Genomic DNA, 14,577 nt, shown 5'->3' with positions numbered 1-14,577 from the left:
CAAATCCAGCATGGACATCACCCAGTATTTACCACATGCTTCACCACACTTGAAAAGAGAAGCACAACACTGCCAAAAAGGATGCTAAGTGGCTATACACAAGAACAAAGAGTACACTTGTAAGACACCCCATCTCTTCTGTACTAAGTAATTTGAGCTTTCTGCTGTCTGACGAGTAAAGAGGAAAAAGACAATGGAACCTGACAGAAGGCCATGAGGAAGATCAGCTAATATAACAGGAATACAACACTCGATGCTTGCAAACACACAGTAACAGCTTGCCTTCATTATCTGATTTGTGGCAAGACATGCAGAAACCACCTGACTCAAGGGAAGACTCAAGTATTTTTAATTAATAACCATGATGCTTCCCTCACATGCATTCATTTAACTTAATCCAAATTCTGCACAAATACTAAACAGTTCACGCATTCGACAGTTGCTAATTATGAAGAGAATCAACAGCCTCTGTTCTATACTTACATCATTTCGTATAACTTCCCTCGAGTCTGCTAGTAAATCCATGAGTCTAGAAACACCTGCAAGAAGTACACAAAAACAAGCATAAAAGGTGCAGTTCATTTCTTGCTAGAGGTCTTGATAACACCTCACTCAAAACAGCTCTAGCTCTCTGCCTTCTGTTTGGTGAGCTTCCAAGCTGAAGTTCACACGCAAACAACTGAAGCACTCACCCATAGGACTGACAAGAATTATCTGCTGCACCTGAGGTCCTTGCTGCTTTAAAAGTGATGTAAGTAGTTTCACTCCAGGCCAACGAACATGGAAATCAAATTCCTGCAAAGATAGAGAGGTAATTAAGTAATAAATTCCTCAGTATTCCACTTCCTCTTGGAGATAACAGTTATGAACAGACACAAAACTGGCAAGGGATTTAATCTCCTGTCCATTTCTTTTTTCATTCATCCTATTACAACACATGGCCGACAAATCAGAACACTGGTTCTTGATTTTATTATACAAGCAAGATGAAGTCCCAGCAGTTTCCTTCCCTCCCTCCCCTCAGGGGTTGCTTTCCTAGCTATTTCTTCTTTCTAAAAGAGACAGTCCAACCCTCATGGGATCAGCCCATGTTACTCAGAAATTTTGGAAAAAAAGCAATGCCTTTGGCTCTTTTCTTTCTTCTCTCCATTCCCAAACAACAACAACTTCTGTTAAAGTAGGATCTTGAAAGAAAGAGAAAGCTCAAGAACTAATGAGTCCAGACACAGGCTTTGACCACCACCACTAAACCTTTGGGCTCCCCAGGTCATCTTAAACTCAAGAGCTGGTGACTGGGCCTACATCTCAACTGAGTCACCCCACAGAGCTTTCTGTACTTCTAATCCTTATAGTTTTAAGGCATCACCTTGAAGTCACCCACTGAATCACTGATTTAGATGACAAGTATTATTTTAACTCTGTACCAAGTTACAGGTGAAGACTGAATGTACATCATCCCTTCCTCAGCATCCCCTCCTCCCTTTCAGTGGTATCTTGCTTTAACGTTGGAACAAATGGCTTTCATCCAGGTCATAGACTTCACTCATTTCCCACCGCAAACTTGCTAGGCAGTCAGGCAACTTGACAATTGACACATGCTTCCACGGAAAGATGAAAACATGCATTAAGGTAACCTCACTGAGCAGCACTACATATCCTTCAGTATTCCCAGCACCAAGCTGTTACTTACCTCCACAAGTGTCAACAAGAGAGTGACGTTTTCTTGCTGTTTAATGAAAATCTCTGTGAACTGACTTCCCAAATCATCAACTTGTTTAGGTGAGTTTTCTTCTGTAATAGTCAAAAACAATGTATTACAACACATGAACAGAGTAACTTTGGTTAGTTGTATTTTTATTCTCACTAAAACAGAGCCAAGGGTGACAAACAAGCTTTTGATCACTGAGAAAGTGTTAATAAGTTTAAATAATTTTCAAAAACAAACACAGCCACAAGCTGTGCACAAAAAAAAAAAAGCAGCAGCTTAGGCTACTCTAAACAATTTTTATTGAGAGCTATTTTAAAATCAAGGAAGGAACTAATAATCTACCAAAGAGAAACCTAATCCAGTATAAATATAAAAAAAATCCTCTTCCCATTGATCACATCCACATTCACAGTTCTCAGACCGACAGTCACCTGTTTCAGATAAAACCAAACAATTCTACGGGACCAGAGAATTCAGACAAAGGAAGAGCCCTCACAGCGCAGGAGGAGCAGAAAGACTCAACATTTCCGCAAAGCTCAACTAAACTGGTACAGGATTCTTCACCTTTCACCTTTTTGCAAGGGTCATGTATATTTCATGCCAAGAAGCTTCAAAAGAGAGTAGTGGATAAAGTAAGCCACAGAATCACAGAAGGCCAAGGCTGGGAGGACCTTGGAAGATCATCTACTCCAAACCATCTAAAGCTAAACAATCCAAGCACCTCAGTTACTTATTTTGACATAGCAGTTAGACAAGACTTAAACATCAGGAAGAGAGAATAATTGTGAAATAGATAAGTATCAAAACCTCCCAGCCTTGGCATCTAAATTAATTTCACAAAGAAAATCAAGCGTCACTCCATTTACTCTCCAGTTGTGCAAAATCAAAGTAGTGGATCAATTCAGTCTTACAGAAATATTTAATCATCGTTGCATAAATGGATAATAAACAAAAGTATCCCACAAGACAACAGAAAATACGTAAACTACATCTCTGCCCCACTGCTGGTTTTCCAGTCTGAGTGGCAATTTACAAAACTATCTCACAAAACCATCTTATTTAGGCACTACTGGTTGGCACAGTTAATGAACTTCCACTGACAAATTCAGGAACTGCAATTTTAACTCAAAGGTAGCTTCAGATTGTTTTCATTTTGGACAGGAGGAGAAGGTATTTTCAGCTCCAATACAGTTTCTGGGACTGGAGCTTTTCAGCCAAGGTAGTTGAGCAACCTAGCAGTAGTCCAAATCCAGTCCCACTCAAGAGGGATGGGAATTCAGTTCTGTGACACCTGTGACCACCTCTAAGAAATCAGCATCTCATTGAGTTGAAAAAACATGTCAGTTCCTTGCTCAGCTGTGTTTCTATGAGGTTTCTCAAAGCAACATAACAAATCAAGGGGCTAAATGCACATTAGTCAGCCACAGGGGGAGCAACACAACACAGCCACTCACATTCCCAGCTCTGGCTGAGCACTCTTCTCCCTACAAAGCTTCTCTCCCCACACATCTCCTGAACAATTTCCTTCACTGTTCCTCCTTTCTCCATAACCTCAAAGCAACTCCTGTCCCGCAGAACATGCTGCCATCAGCCCTGCCTCTGTCTCATGTGCCTGTAGGACAGACCAGAAACACATCGGGTAAGGCCTGCAGCAAAAGCACTGCCACTCATCTTCTAAACCAGGTTACCCTACCAACCACACACATACATTCAGCACTGCAACACCATCCCATGCCAGCTGATGAAACCACAGGCACAAGAATGGCTCAAAGCATAAAGCACAGAAAAAAAAAAAAAAACATGGTAAAGCCACAATTTCTGACCAAATCTAAATGTCTGATTTGGGTAATGGAAGGCAAAGCAAGGATTTTTTTCCTTTCACTTGAACTGTAAGATTCACAGCCACCAATCGCTGGCAACCAAACACCTATAAATAGGGTCAAAGACCACAAATAATCTTGAAACTCTGTACCTTGTTAGGGGCACACCAAAACACAGAAATCAAAGGACTATCTATTTTCTTGGACTGGCGCCAAGAAAAAAATTTAATTCAGTCAAGCCAATTTCCTTCAAGTTGAAACTGTTCCTTACCATCATACATTGCAAGCTGAGTTTATTATAACATCTATTTTTAAGGATTTCTGTACAGTTAAGAGGCCTTTTTTTATGTGGCCTTAGAGTAATCAGACTGAAACTGATCACTCCTTTAACACAGGCTAGTTATAATCCTCCTAATGAGGCTGATATTGGTAGGTAGTTTACATGAGGGACAGAGAAGCAGCACCAATCTGCTGCCAATTTTTAAGAGGACAAACTATGAAATACAGAAGGTAGCAAAAGGGAAGACAAATCACATGCAAGAGTAACTCTAGCCCTGACATCTAGCAAAATGCAAGTACATCTGATACGGCCCTCTCTGAAGAGGAGGGGGCTTATCAAGTCTGGGCCACTCCCACAGTGCATGAGTAAAAAACACAACAGGCAAACCAAATCCACACAAGTGCAGTTGCCAAACTTGCTAATGTAGAGTAGGGCAACTGAGCTGAGGAATCATATATGGATTGTGCACACTGTAGCTTGCTGCAAACAAAGCAAAGCATAAACCTGAACTTTTTTCCCCCTTTATTTAAAATACAGGCTTAGATGAAAATATTTCACTTGGAATTTGCCACAGGCCGTGACTGCTCATCTCCTCCTCCAGCCACACACAGCTACAAATAGCAAGGATTTGAACTCTGGATTCTTGCTAATCCCAACTCTTATCCTTGCACAAGTTCTGGGTGCTAAAGCAAGAAGAAAAAAAAAACAGCAGTCATCAGTATACACAACTTACACAGCCTCTTACTAGCTTGCCAGAGATCTACTTTTATTCCAAAAGCTTGGTTCTAGTTCAGCATGTTTTTGATTCTTCTAAGAAGACGGGGGAGTGGTATTTGTTTTTTAAGCTCTTGCTGTTTCCAGAATTATACCTAAGATTGCTCTTAAAAATCTACATGGATGTGGCTCAAATGAGGAGAACAGTTTCCATTTTTTAAGATTTTTTTGAAGATGCACCAATATCCAGCACTATCAATTAGAATTTCATCTTTAAATCAACACATGAAGTGCATTTTAATAAAAAGTTGAAGAAATAAGGAAGAATAAGTGTTAGTGGTGAACTTATGGCAGAGGTGAACACTATTTTTAACATGCATCGCTTAAAAGAGACACTGTGAAGGATTTGTGTCAAACTTCAGGGCTTCTTGAAAACAAAAAAACTGCACACCCTTCTTCCCATTCAAACCCTACCAGAACTGATGCTGCATTTTCATGACATCCCAAACAAGAATTTATTACTATCTCAACAAGTCTGCCAGCATTCAACATGCCCAGATCACATGAAATAGTACATTGGGAAGCCACTTCAGCTCCTAAGCAAATTTGTACTTCAGAGCAGAACACAAAATGCACTCAACTTTAATGCAAGTCTTTACAGTGTCCTTTTTAAACTGCAAAGTGTGTTACGGGTGTAAGTAGCAACTACATCTATCAAGTGCCATATTTATACAAGTAAAAGGGTTTTTACCTTCAGAATCATCTGTCAATGCAGATCAAAGAAAAAGAGAAAGAGAAAGGTTCACAAGTTGAATAGTTTTTCAAACAGCACAACCAATAGTAGCATAAGCTCAGATTTCCAAGGCAGCCATCCTCATTTCTGTGGCAAATCACTCCTTCAGGCAGCTGTACGGAACCACCCTGTACCCTTCGCAACACTGATCATCTCACATACAGAACTCAAATTTGTCAATTCTTTGCTCTTCTTAAGACTGCTATTAACATTCTTGTTGAGTCAAGAATGAAGGCTACTACCACGAGCAGGGAAAAGAAGGGCAAGTAAAGCTAACTGCCAACTTCAGAGAAAGTTAAGAGTAATGCATCACACAAAGGATTTCAGCTTACAGATCTCTTGCAGCCTCCTCAGGTAAGAGACAACACATTGCTGAAGGTACCTCAGAAGGACATAATGTGATGCAAACATACTGGCAGAAATGCATGCATATTGGACAATCCTCACCTGCTTCCCAACAGGATATTTATCAGTTGTTAAGGGAGGAAACGCACACAAGCTCAGCACCTGATGTTGTTCCCTGACGGAAGCCTCCTCCCAAGCTAGCGCTTGCACAGCCCTCAGCCAGACCCCATCCCTATTCTCTGCACATGTCCATGAGGCTAAAGATGAGGGAGCTTGGATCATCCTGCCCTCAGCACCATTCAAGAGCCTGAACTCATGATGATCAGCAGCTATTTTGCTTGCCAGCACATCTGGCTCTCTTGGATCCAGCACATCTATTCAATTTTAACACCATTCTCCTTGCTCAAGCCTAATTTGGGTTACTACTGTCGTTTTCGTCAGAGTACTAAAGTTTTTGTAAAATAAGGAGTTACTTTTCATGACTGCTATCATTTCATTGGCCTTTCAGACCAGATTTGGTGGCTGACCAACAAATAAAATAAAGGCTGGAGGCGCAGCAACCACAAAATATCAAAGCATTGGCTAACTGTGTAGACCTAGTCAATCTATGTGCTGCCCTCACTTTGAAGGTACTAGCATAACGAGCCTCAGAAAGTGTTCCACAACATAACCATCAACTGTGTTTCTAAGTCTAATTATCTTGGGAAGTCTTTTCATAAAATACCGTAACAGGGCTGGCAAGCAAGATTTTCACACTTACTATAACCACCTTATCAAAGACACCTGAGACTCTATCTCTTGGTATCATTAAGTCCTCAGAAAGAAGAGTCCTATTTGACAGTAACAGTCCGAACTGTCCTTTACCAATAGCAGAGAATGACCTGGCGATATTTACAAACTAGAAAAAATACAACCTGGGTGCTGTTTACGTAACATTGATTTTAAGATCACCAAGGGATCCAGTATTACTTTAGTGCAAGCTGCGTCAACAGATTTTCTTCACACTGTCCTAACAGCTATGCAATAACAAAGCAAGTCTACATATTAGTAAACTGGATATTGTTACTGTTCGTAACTTGAACAAAACCAGCAAGGAAAGCACCCCCCAGTTAATACAACTATCACCATCAAGAGCTTACCTTGTTCTTCCTCTTCTAGGTCATTCGATATTACATTGTAGAGAGTGTCCAAAGCATAGCCAATTATTTCAGAATCTGAACTGCGAATAAAAGAACCACTTTGCTTTAATGACGTATTTATTTGCAACTTCTCTTACAATTTCTTGTTTACAATGTTGGTTTTCTGCTCAGGCAGTTGCCTTTACAGCACTATTGCAAGAGAGAATTGACATGGATGGGTATCGTATAATACCATGTTTTTACCAACCATGAGCTGCCCAGTCCCTTAAATGGAGTCAAATTCCTTTTGCCTGTTCCACTCCCTGAGGTGGCCACATCCACAAAGTCTGGTGACACAAGACAACCACAGGAAGCTTCACGGTGAGCACGTCTCCCACCACCTGAGTCACCCCTTCCAACCTGCTCCTCCAGTGTGCCAGGAGACACCAGGAGACACCTCGGGTAGGGACTCGGCTCCCTTGACAGCAAGTCACCCAGAGGAGCTGCACACAAGCTTCAGCACCATCACATGAAGACCCTCCCCACCACCCTGTCAGCAAGAACCAGGGGCCAAACAATTTCCACTTGAATGCAGTAATAGCTGTGCCATCTCCCAGACAGGCCAGTCCCAGGGTCACTGACTCACCAAACCAAGTTATTAGGAGTTCTCAAACTCCTACCATTACAAGGAAGCTGCTGGGCCGCCTATCTAACCCCCAGGCATCAGTTCGCCCGCTTACACCAACACACTTTTCCTTCTAAGCTCTGCTTTAACAGGGACTTGCTTTTTCTTCTTTACAAAGCCTGAACTATCCTTAAATCCTCTGCTGAAACAAACACACAGTGCAACAATTTGGTGGCAAAAGGGACGTGTAACCATTTTTGGTTAAGAACCACCACCACACATAAAGGAAGGCACCTCAGAGAACGTAAGGACAAACCTAGCAGCTATTTTCACGTCTTGGCCAAGCACTGGAAGAGCACACTGTCAAAACTAAGACCTCTCATTCTAACTTTTAAGCCTTTGCTTTCCCTAATCACCAAGGCATACAAGGTGAGGATTCCACACCACTGAAGATTCATTCATATTTCAGGAAGCTACTAGGCCAGTTCACAGCAAACCCCCAAAACAACCTGTCCAACCAGCAGCATTAAGTGCCAAGCCCTAATTGAGGCCAGCTACCTCTGCTAGACCACTAATTAAAGATGACAAACTTACAGCTGCTATTACAGCCAAAAAGCAGAGCTGCCTTAAGGTGATCCACCAGCTTTGAGAAGACAGAATGGAACAACCCACCCCTACCTTTCTTGCATCACTACAGCAAGGACTTGAGCAGGCTCTCAGAACGAGAACTCACCTCCCTTTATGACACACTAAATCCAAAACTAGCAGTTATCATGTCTCAGCATAGTTTGTCCCTTCACATTGGGTTTTGAGTTGAATCCTTGCCCTGCTTGTTGTCCTAGGCGGACACGTGCACTTTTTTTTTCCCCCTCAGTGTCACACAACTCACCCACCAGTGTTTAAGCTGTGTTGTAACGGAAGCAACAACTACAAAAATCTGCCAAAATCTAAGTCGAAACAAATAAAAGAAGCTTTTAGTCTATGTAAACCTTCCTGTCCTGCAGGTATGATCAGATTTCCCAACTGCATGTTTCCCCTTTACCTTTAATGTAATTTTAGTTCAACACAGTATTACAAAGCCTGTGGTTTCCTTTTCATGTAACTGAAACAATTCCATGTCTGAAAAACACATAAAAGCAACTTCCTGAAGACTTTTGGGAAAAAAAAGTTTCCTTTCCTCTCCCAGGAAATTCAGAGCTGCTACAAAAGAATAACCAAATTTTATGTGCATATGGAAAAAGCTGGCCTTGTTTTTCTTGTTGAAAGAAGAACACTTCACAAAATGAGGACAGCAGCACCGTATCTTTGCGATTCACTGCCTTGCTTCCATCTGGTCTTCATCACACACAACAGTATTTTCTTGATTATTCTGTTCAGACTGAAGCTGTGCAATTTTTGCTCTGTAGTGAAAGTCTTCAGCCAAGAAAAAGATTTCCAGTCTCTCACACATCCATAAAAGACGCAGTCTTTCTGAAATGCAACAATCCAGCATAAGCCACCTGGGGCATCCTCCTGCTGCTAGTGGTGCTTTTATGTGGCATGAGACTGAAATGGCAAGTCAGCACTCCCCGAGTTCACAAACAATAGCAGAGAAGAGTCATATGGAAGTGAAAGTATCCACATATTGTGGTGCCCAGGTAGGGCGCCTCAAAAAGCTTTTACCTCCTCTTCCAAGCATGATCTATCCTGTCAAGTAAAGTATGAAATAGCTGAGTGTTTCTATCATGTCATCAATGATAGCACACCTGGAAATGAAGGTAATTTTTTTAACCCTGAAAACTCAGCTCATGAAAGAGTGATCAAAGGACTAACAAGCAACATAACTTCTTACAAAAGCTTTAATTAAAAGCATAACACAACTCTGAAAATTTGGAAATACAAGTACAAAGCAACTGAAGTCTGTACCTTAAGCAAACAAATTCCGTCTCTCAGGTTCATATTAGGTTTTTAACTACTACAACTGCCACAAGTAAATTTTAAAATTCTTGTTTTATATAAATAGAATAAAACGAGTCTAAGATAAAGTTATTTTTTTTGCTCTTCTGCCTTCCTGCACACCAACAGTTAAGTGGTACTGATCAGTGCTACAGCCCATGCCAGGCTTTTTTCAAAATAGTCCCTGGTGAGATGTAGCAATATGCAGACAGCCAGCAAGGAGAAGGAAAGGTCCTCCAGTAGATCACAGTTCCTTCTTCATATTACAAAATGAATATATGGCCAAAGAACACTGGTTTGTATAAAAGTCTGGAACATTTTCAGGCTGACTCAGGAGTCTTTTCAGGCTGCAGGATGGCTGATATGCATAGCTGAAAACCTAGTGAAAGAAGTCACTTTTCTGTAGAGCAAGTTTCAACACTTGTATCTCAGCCCAGGCAGGAGATGGAGCTTAAGGCAATTTACAAGGAAACAGTGTAACAGGTAGTGCATCTTGTCCACTTAAAAAAGAAAAGGAGTTTCTCTCTATTCCAGATAAAGGCTGAAAAAAAAAAAAAAAAGGAAGCTGCCAGAAGCAGCCATGAAAGATCTGAAGAGGAGTAAGAAAAGAAAGAAAGAAGTACCCAGCACTTCCACACAGCCATGCAAACCAGGACCTTTTCCTAAGGAAATTAGGAGATGAAGCTGTAAATCTATCTTTCTTACTTTTCCTGCCATATCAACTTCACAATGAGGAACACAGGAGCATGACTTGCAGTTGAACAGAGCTACAAGGCAATTGACAAGGCAATGAGCAGCACAGAGATGAGGCAGAAAATCAAAGAAAAACTGCTACATAGCTGGTGCAGTCCATGTGCTTATCACATCAAGTTTCAGGGGAAGGAGCAATTGATCCACCACAACCAAGAGATGCACTGGAGATGAAAGATATTCCCGCTCTTACTCCAGCTCTACACAAATAACAGTTAACTGTTGTGTTGCCATACTTGACCGTAAAGGTCTTTAATCCAAAGAACTTTTCCATTAGATCACATTTGCACAGCGAACTTGTTTGCATTAGGAAAAAATCATTTCTTATCAGAAAAGTTGCTTCAGTTTTTCCATACTGCTGTTATGCACTCCAGCAAGGCAGACTCCACTGTTTCAGTGACCCCTGCCTGTTGCTGGATCCTTCCCACAGATTCCTTCCACCCAAACACCCCACCCCTGCAAAAAAGACCAGGGGAAAAAAAAAAAAAAAAAAAGAGCTTCAGCTGATAAAACTCAAGCAAGACCCACTTCTACTCAACTAAAAACTAAGAAGAAAATCCCATGGGCTAGGATCATATTTTGATGCAAGAAAAACATAGCAGCTGCAGGCATACATCTGAGACAACTGGCCGATCAGTAACATCTCCTGGCAGTGAGGCAACAGCCATCAGCAGCTTCCCAGCAAATAACCTGCACCTCCAGAGCTCCCTCACCCATCTTCAGGGCAACCTAATGATCACTAAAAAAGCATACCCTTCTAAAGCTAAGCAACAGAGGCAAAAAAGAAAGGAATAGAAGATTCAACATACTGTTTTCCCTGCTCCTTTCATATTACTAATCATATTTCTGGACCTTCTGTAAACTTGAACTTCACAGCAGCCAGTCAAGGTACAGGACCAGCACGTGCGAGTGAGTTACATCAATGCAGTGACATGTGAGAGGGCCATCTGAGTCAATCACAGACTTCTGTTTTCTGAAAAGTTGGCTTGCTTCTTAAAAAATCTTAAACAGCTGCAATGCAAATAAAAAAAAAAGGAAAGAAAACTGAGGAGGCCAGGAGGAAGAAATGGGCATTTTTCACTTCTGCAGAAAGCTTCAGGGCAGCTCGAGTGGGCACTGCAAAGGTCCATCACAGATCACACCCAGGGGTGGCCCCTCACGTGGGGATGACAGCACGCCAGCTGTCCCCCACAAGACACCACCCCGACAGCTGAGCCTGCGACTCATTTATCAACCCTCCGTGCAGATCAGCTGGCAGCCACTTGTACTCCCACAGCAAGAGCCCCCAAAGCCTCTGCTCTACTATCACCGCTACCAAACAGTGCGCTCACACCACCCCAGCACACACCATCAACACACAGCCTATAGCCACGTCTCTAAAACAAGCCACAACATACAGGCCAGCTGATGCACCCATCCACCAACATCATGCCATAGGAAATTAATCTAGGAACTTTTTGTGGAAGCCAGTGTTTTTTCATCTAAAGACCCAAGACACAAAGATGTACCTACTGGTTTTTGAGCTGCTGAGTCACACAACACACCTGAACAGAGCTCCAGTACACACGAATTCTGAAGGGGCAAGTGGAGGTGAAAAAAGCCCAGAAAAGCTCCAAGTTGATGCCCAGCCAAGTTCTCTTTTAGCATCTCAAAGAAAAGGAGATCAGTGGAGCCCCACCCCCCTTCTCCAAGTTCAAATCTGGCCTGAACAGCAGATAAGTGGATGAACCAGGCTCCTTGACCTCATTTTTTTAAGGGCTTCCCCTTGGGGTGACTGTTGCTCCTGCTACCTCCCTTGTACTGTTTCAGTCATTTAAGCTGCATGTAGCCCACACGTGCAATTTTAACTCTAGCATGGACTTGTTTAGACAGCAGCCCCAAACCTTCTTCACAACCTGCCTGGTAAGCAGGGCCACCAGCAGCCTTTGGGTGAGCATGAAAGGCTTTCTTGTCCTGTATACTTAAGCAGAGCAAGATGCCACTGTCACTTAGATCCCTGAGACCTCCTCCTAGACCCTGAATCGCTGCTTAATTCTTGTCTTGACATCAGAAGACACTGCTGCTTCTGGTGTGTGGGCATGCACATATCCCACATATCCCTTCTGACTGCCTTTTTTAAAAAAGCAAGTTTTACATTCAAGCCCAGACTGAAAGCATGTTACAGTACACCTGCCTAACAGCCAGGAGCATGCAAGGTTTGAGGGTTAATCGGAGCCCTGCCAACAGCTTTGAAGTTGCAACACGCGACTGCTATCAGTGCAAGCAACTGCAGAAAGAAAACATAGCCAAGATAACCAAGTTCTATATTGCATAAACACTATATTCTAATCCTTCTAAAGCACTGAGACTAGCATTGTAACAGCAGGTCATTCAACATGAGGGGGGCCCACAACTCCTATTTGAACCCTTCAAATAATATTCCCAGTGACAGAACTATTCTACCCATTTATTTAACAACATACACGTAAGTCCAAAAAACACATTTGTTGACTTTGTTAATTTACTCTTAATTCTACCCACTTCACTTTTTGTCCCATCTCAGGCTGATGTGATTTGTTTCAAAAGCTTTTTAACTAATACTGTAGCTTTGGGTTCACCTTTCACTAATGCCACTTGTAGCAGAAACTGGGCACTCAGAAGCATAAAGATGCACCTTACACAGAATGGCTGAGGTTAGAAGGGACCTCTGAAGATCATCCAGTCCAACCAAGTAGGATCGCTTACAGAACATGATACAGGACGGCCTCCAGGTGGGTTCTGACTATTGCCGGAGAAGAAGACTCCACGCCCTCTCTGGGCAAGCTGCTGCAGCGCTGTCACCTCCCCGGACTTCAGCTGGGACTGCCGACCCTACAGCCCTCCTGCTGGCCCCCCAGCCCCGTCAGCCCCGTGCCGCCCACCCCAAGCACGCCCTGCCGGAGCTTTCCCCCACCAGGCGTTACCACAGGCGAAGAGCCGCCAGCAGCCCAGCTCCCGCTGTGGTGTCAGGCCGTCCCGCCGCCGGGCAGGCCGCGGCGCTTACCGGTCGGTCTGCAGGACGCGCACGAGGTGCTCCATGGCCTGGATGCCGACCTCCAGCCGGTATTTCTGCGGGACACAACGAGCCGTCAGCCCCCGCCCGGCACGGCGCGCCCCTGGCCCGCCCGGCCCCGCCGCCACTCGCCTTGGACAGCGACTTGAGGGCGCGCACGGCGTCCCGCCGGTCGTCCAGCAGCGTGGAGGAGGCCACCCGGTCGCACAGCTTCTGGATCTGCGGGAGCGAGGGGGCACCGTCACCGCACCGCCACCGCACCGCCGCGGCACCGCGCCCCGGCCCTCCCCGCCTCACCGTCTCGGCGCCCGACGGCTGCGGCCCGGCGCTGGGGCCGCCCATGACGCCCCGCAAGAAGTTCATGGCGCCGCCGGCCCCGGCCCCTGCCCGCCCGCCTCTGCTCCCGGCCCCGGCCCCGCCGCCGCCCCCGCCACGGAAGCGGCCGCCGCGCCTGCGCCGCGACGTGGCGCCGACGTGGCCGGCGGAGGGCGGGGCCGCGCCCGTGGTGGGCGGGGTGTGCCCGTGCTCCGCCCCCTCCGCCGCGAGGGGACCCGTGCTGTGCCCTGGGTCGGGGCGCAGGGGGGGAGCCGTGAGGTTTCCTGGCCGGGGGGCCAGGTGTTGCTCAGGAAAGCGTCCGTGGCAGCAGTGCCAGAGCCGGGGCGTACCCAGCGCCGGGCGGCTTGGGGGCAGGAGCCGGCCTGGAGCTGCGTTGCCGCGACCCGCACCGCTTCCCTCCTTCCCCTTGCCCGCGGGAAGGCGGCTCGGCAAAACGGAGCTGGGGCCAGCTCGATTCCGGCCGCCAACTTCTCAAATTTCTGCCTTTTTTTTTTTTTTTGAATTTCTGGAGTGCTAGGTCAGTCGGTTGCCTATTAGCAAGAAAAGAGGCTGAAAAGGGAGAGAAAAAAAGAGAAATGACAAGAATGCCAGACGTTTCCCTAACTAAAATGCTTCCGGATGCCGTAGACGCTAAGAAACGACCCTGCCCTTCCCCGGGGAAGAACAGAAGGGGTGGGGGATGCCCGGGTTGGACGCGAGGAGATGCCGTCCCCCTCCTAGAAAATAACGGCGCGTTTTGTGCAGCGCGCCCAACTCTTTTATTTCAGCGTTTCCCAGCCTCGCAGCACCGCCTCGGGGCAGCGCTGCTGGAGGCACCGGGACTCGAGCCCCACAGCCTCGGTGGGTGAGGGTGGAAAGCCGGCCCCGTGGGACGGGCAGCGCCGGGACAGGGCAACGCGCCAGCCCCCGAGGCGGTTGTGAATTCACAGTAACGGGAAAATAAATCAATAAAGCTCGGGTAGCGCCGTGCTGGGGGACGGGGGGGGCTGAGGGGAGGGGAGGCCGCCACCGCCGCCCTCGCGCCCGCTAACGGCCGCTTCCCCCCCCCCCATACGTCACCGCCGGGGATTGGCGGGGCCGGGCGGCGCGGCGCACGCGCGGCCGCCCCCTCCCCTCCGGTGA

At 45.5% G+C, this 14,577-nt stretch overlaps 1 protein-coding gene across 6 annotated transcripts in view; it reads right to left on the bottom strand.

Annotated features, from left to right (window-relative positions):
* USO1 (USO1 vesicle transport factor) overlaps positions 1–13,575 on the bottom strand; it is a 33,507-nt gene extending 19,932 nt beyond the window's left edge. For 4 of the 6 annotated variants that reach the window (XM_080591457.1, XM_080591460.1, XM_080591458.1 and 1 more), the window contains exons 1-8: positions 13,417–13,575; positions 13,252–13,338; positions 13,111–13,175; positions 6,800–6,879; positions 5,274–5,285; positions 1,691–1,791; positions 693–795; positions 484–539 (exon numbers count right to left, since the gene is read on the bottom strand). In XM_080591457.1, coding sequence (XP_080447583.1) covers positions 484–539; positions 693–795; positions 1,691–1,791; positions 5,274–5,285; positions 6,800–6,879; positions 13,111–13,175; positions 13,252–13,338; positions 13,417–13,482 — 570 coding nt within the window. In that variant the 5' untranslated portion in view covers positions 13,483–13,575. The remainder of the gene's footprint in view (positions 1–483; positions 540–692; positions 796–1,690; positions 1,792–5,273; positions 5,286–6,799; positions 6,880–13,110; positions 13,176–13,251; positions 13,339–13,416) is intronic. The other 2 variants (XM_080591459.1, XM_080591462.1) reach the window with 1 other exon arrangement.
* Positions 13,576–14,577: the final 1,002 nt, after the last annotated feature.

This window comes from Anser brachyrhynchus, assembly GCF_964034855.1.
Source record: "Anser brachyrhynchus genome assembly, chromosome: 4".
Taxonomy (NCBI): Eukaryota; Metazoa; Chordata; class Aves; order Anseriformes; family Anatidae; genus Anser; species Anser brachyrhynchus.
The sequence above is the reverse complement of the archived record's forward strand: the minus strand, read 5'-3'. Positions and strand labels throughout refer to the sequence as shown.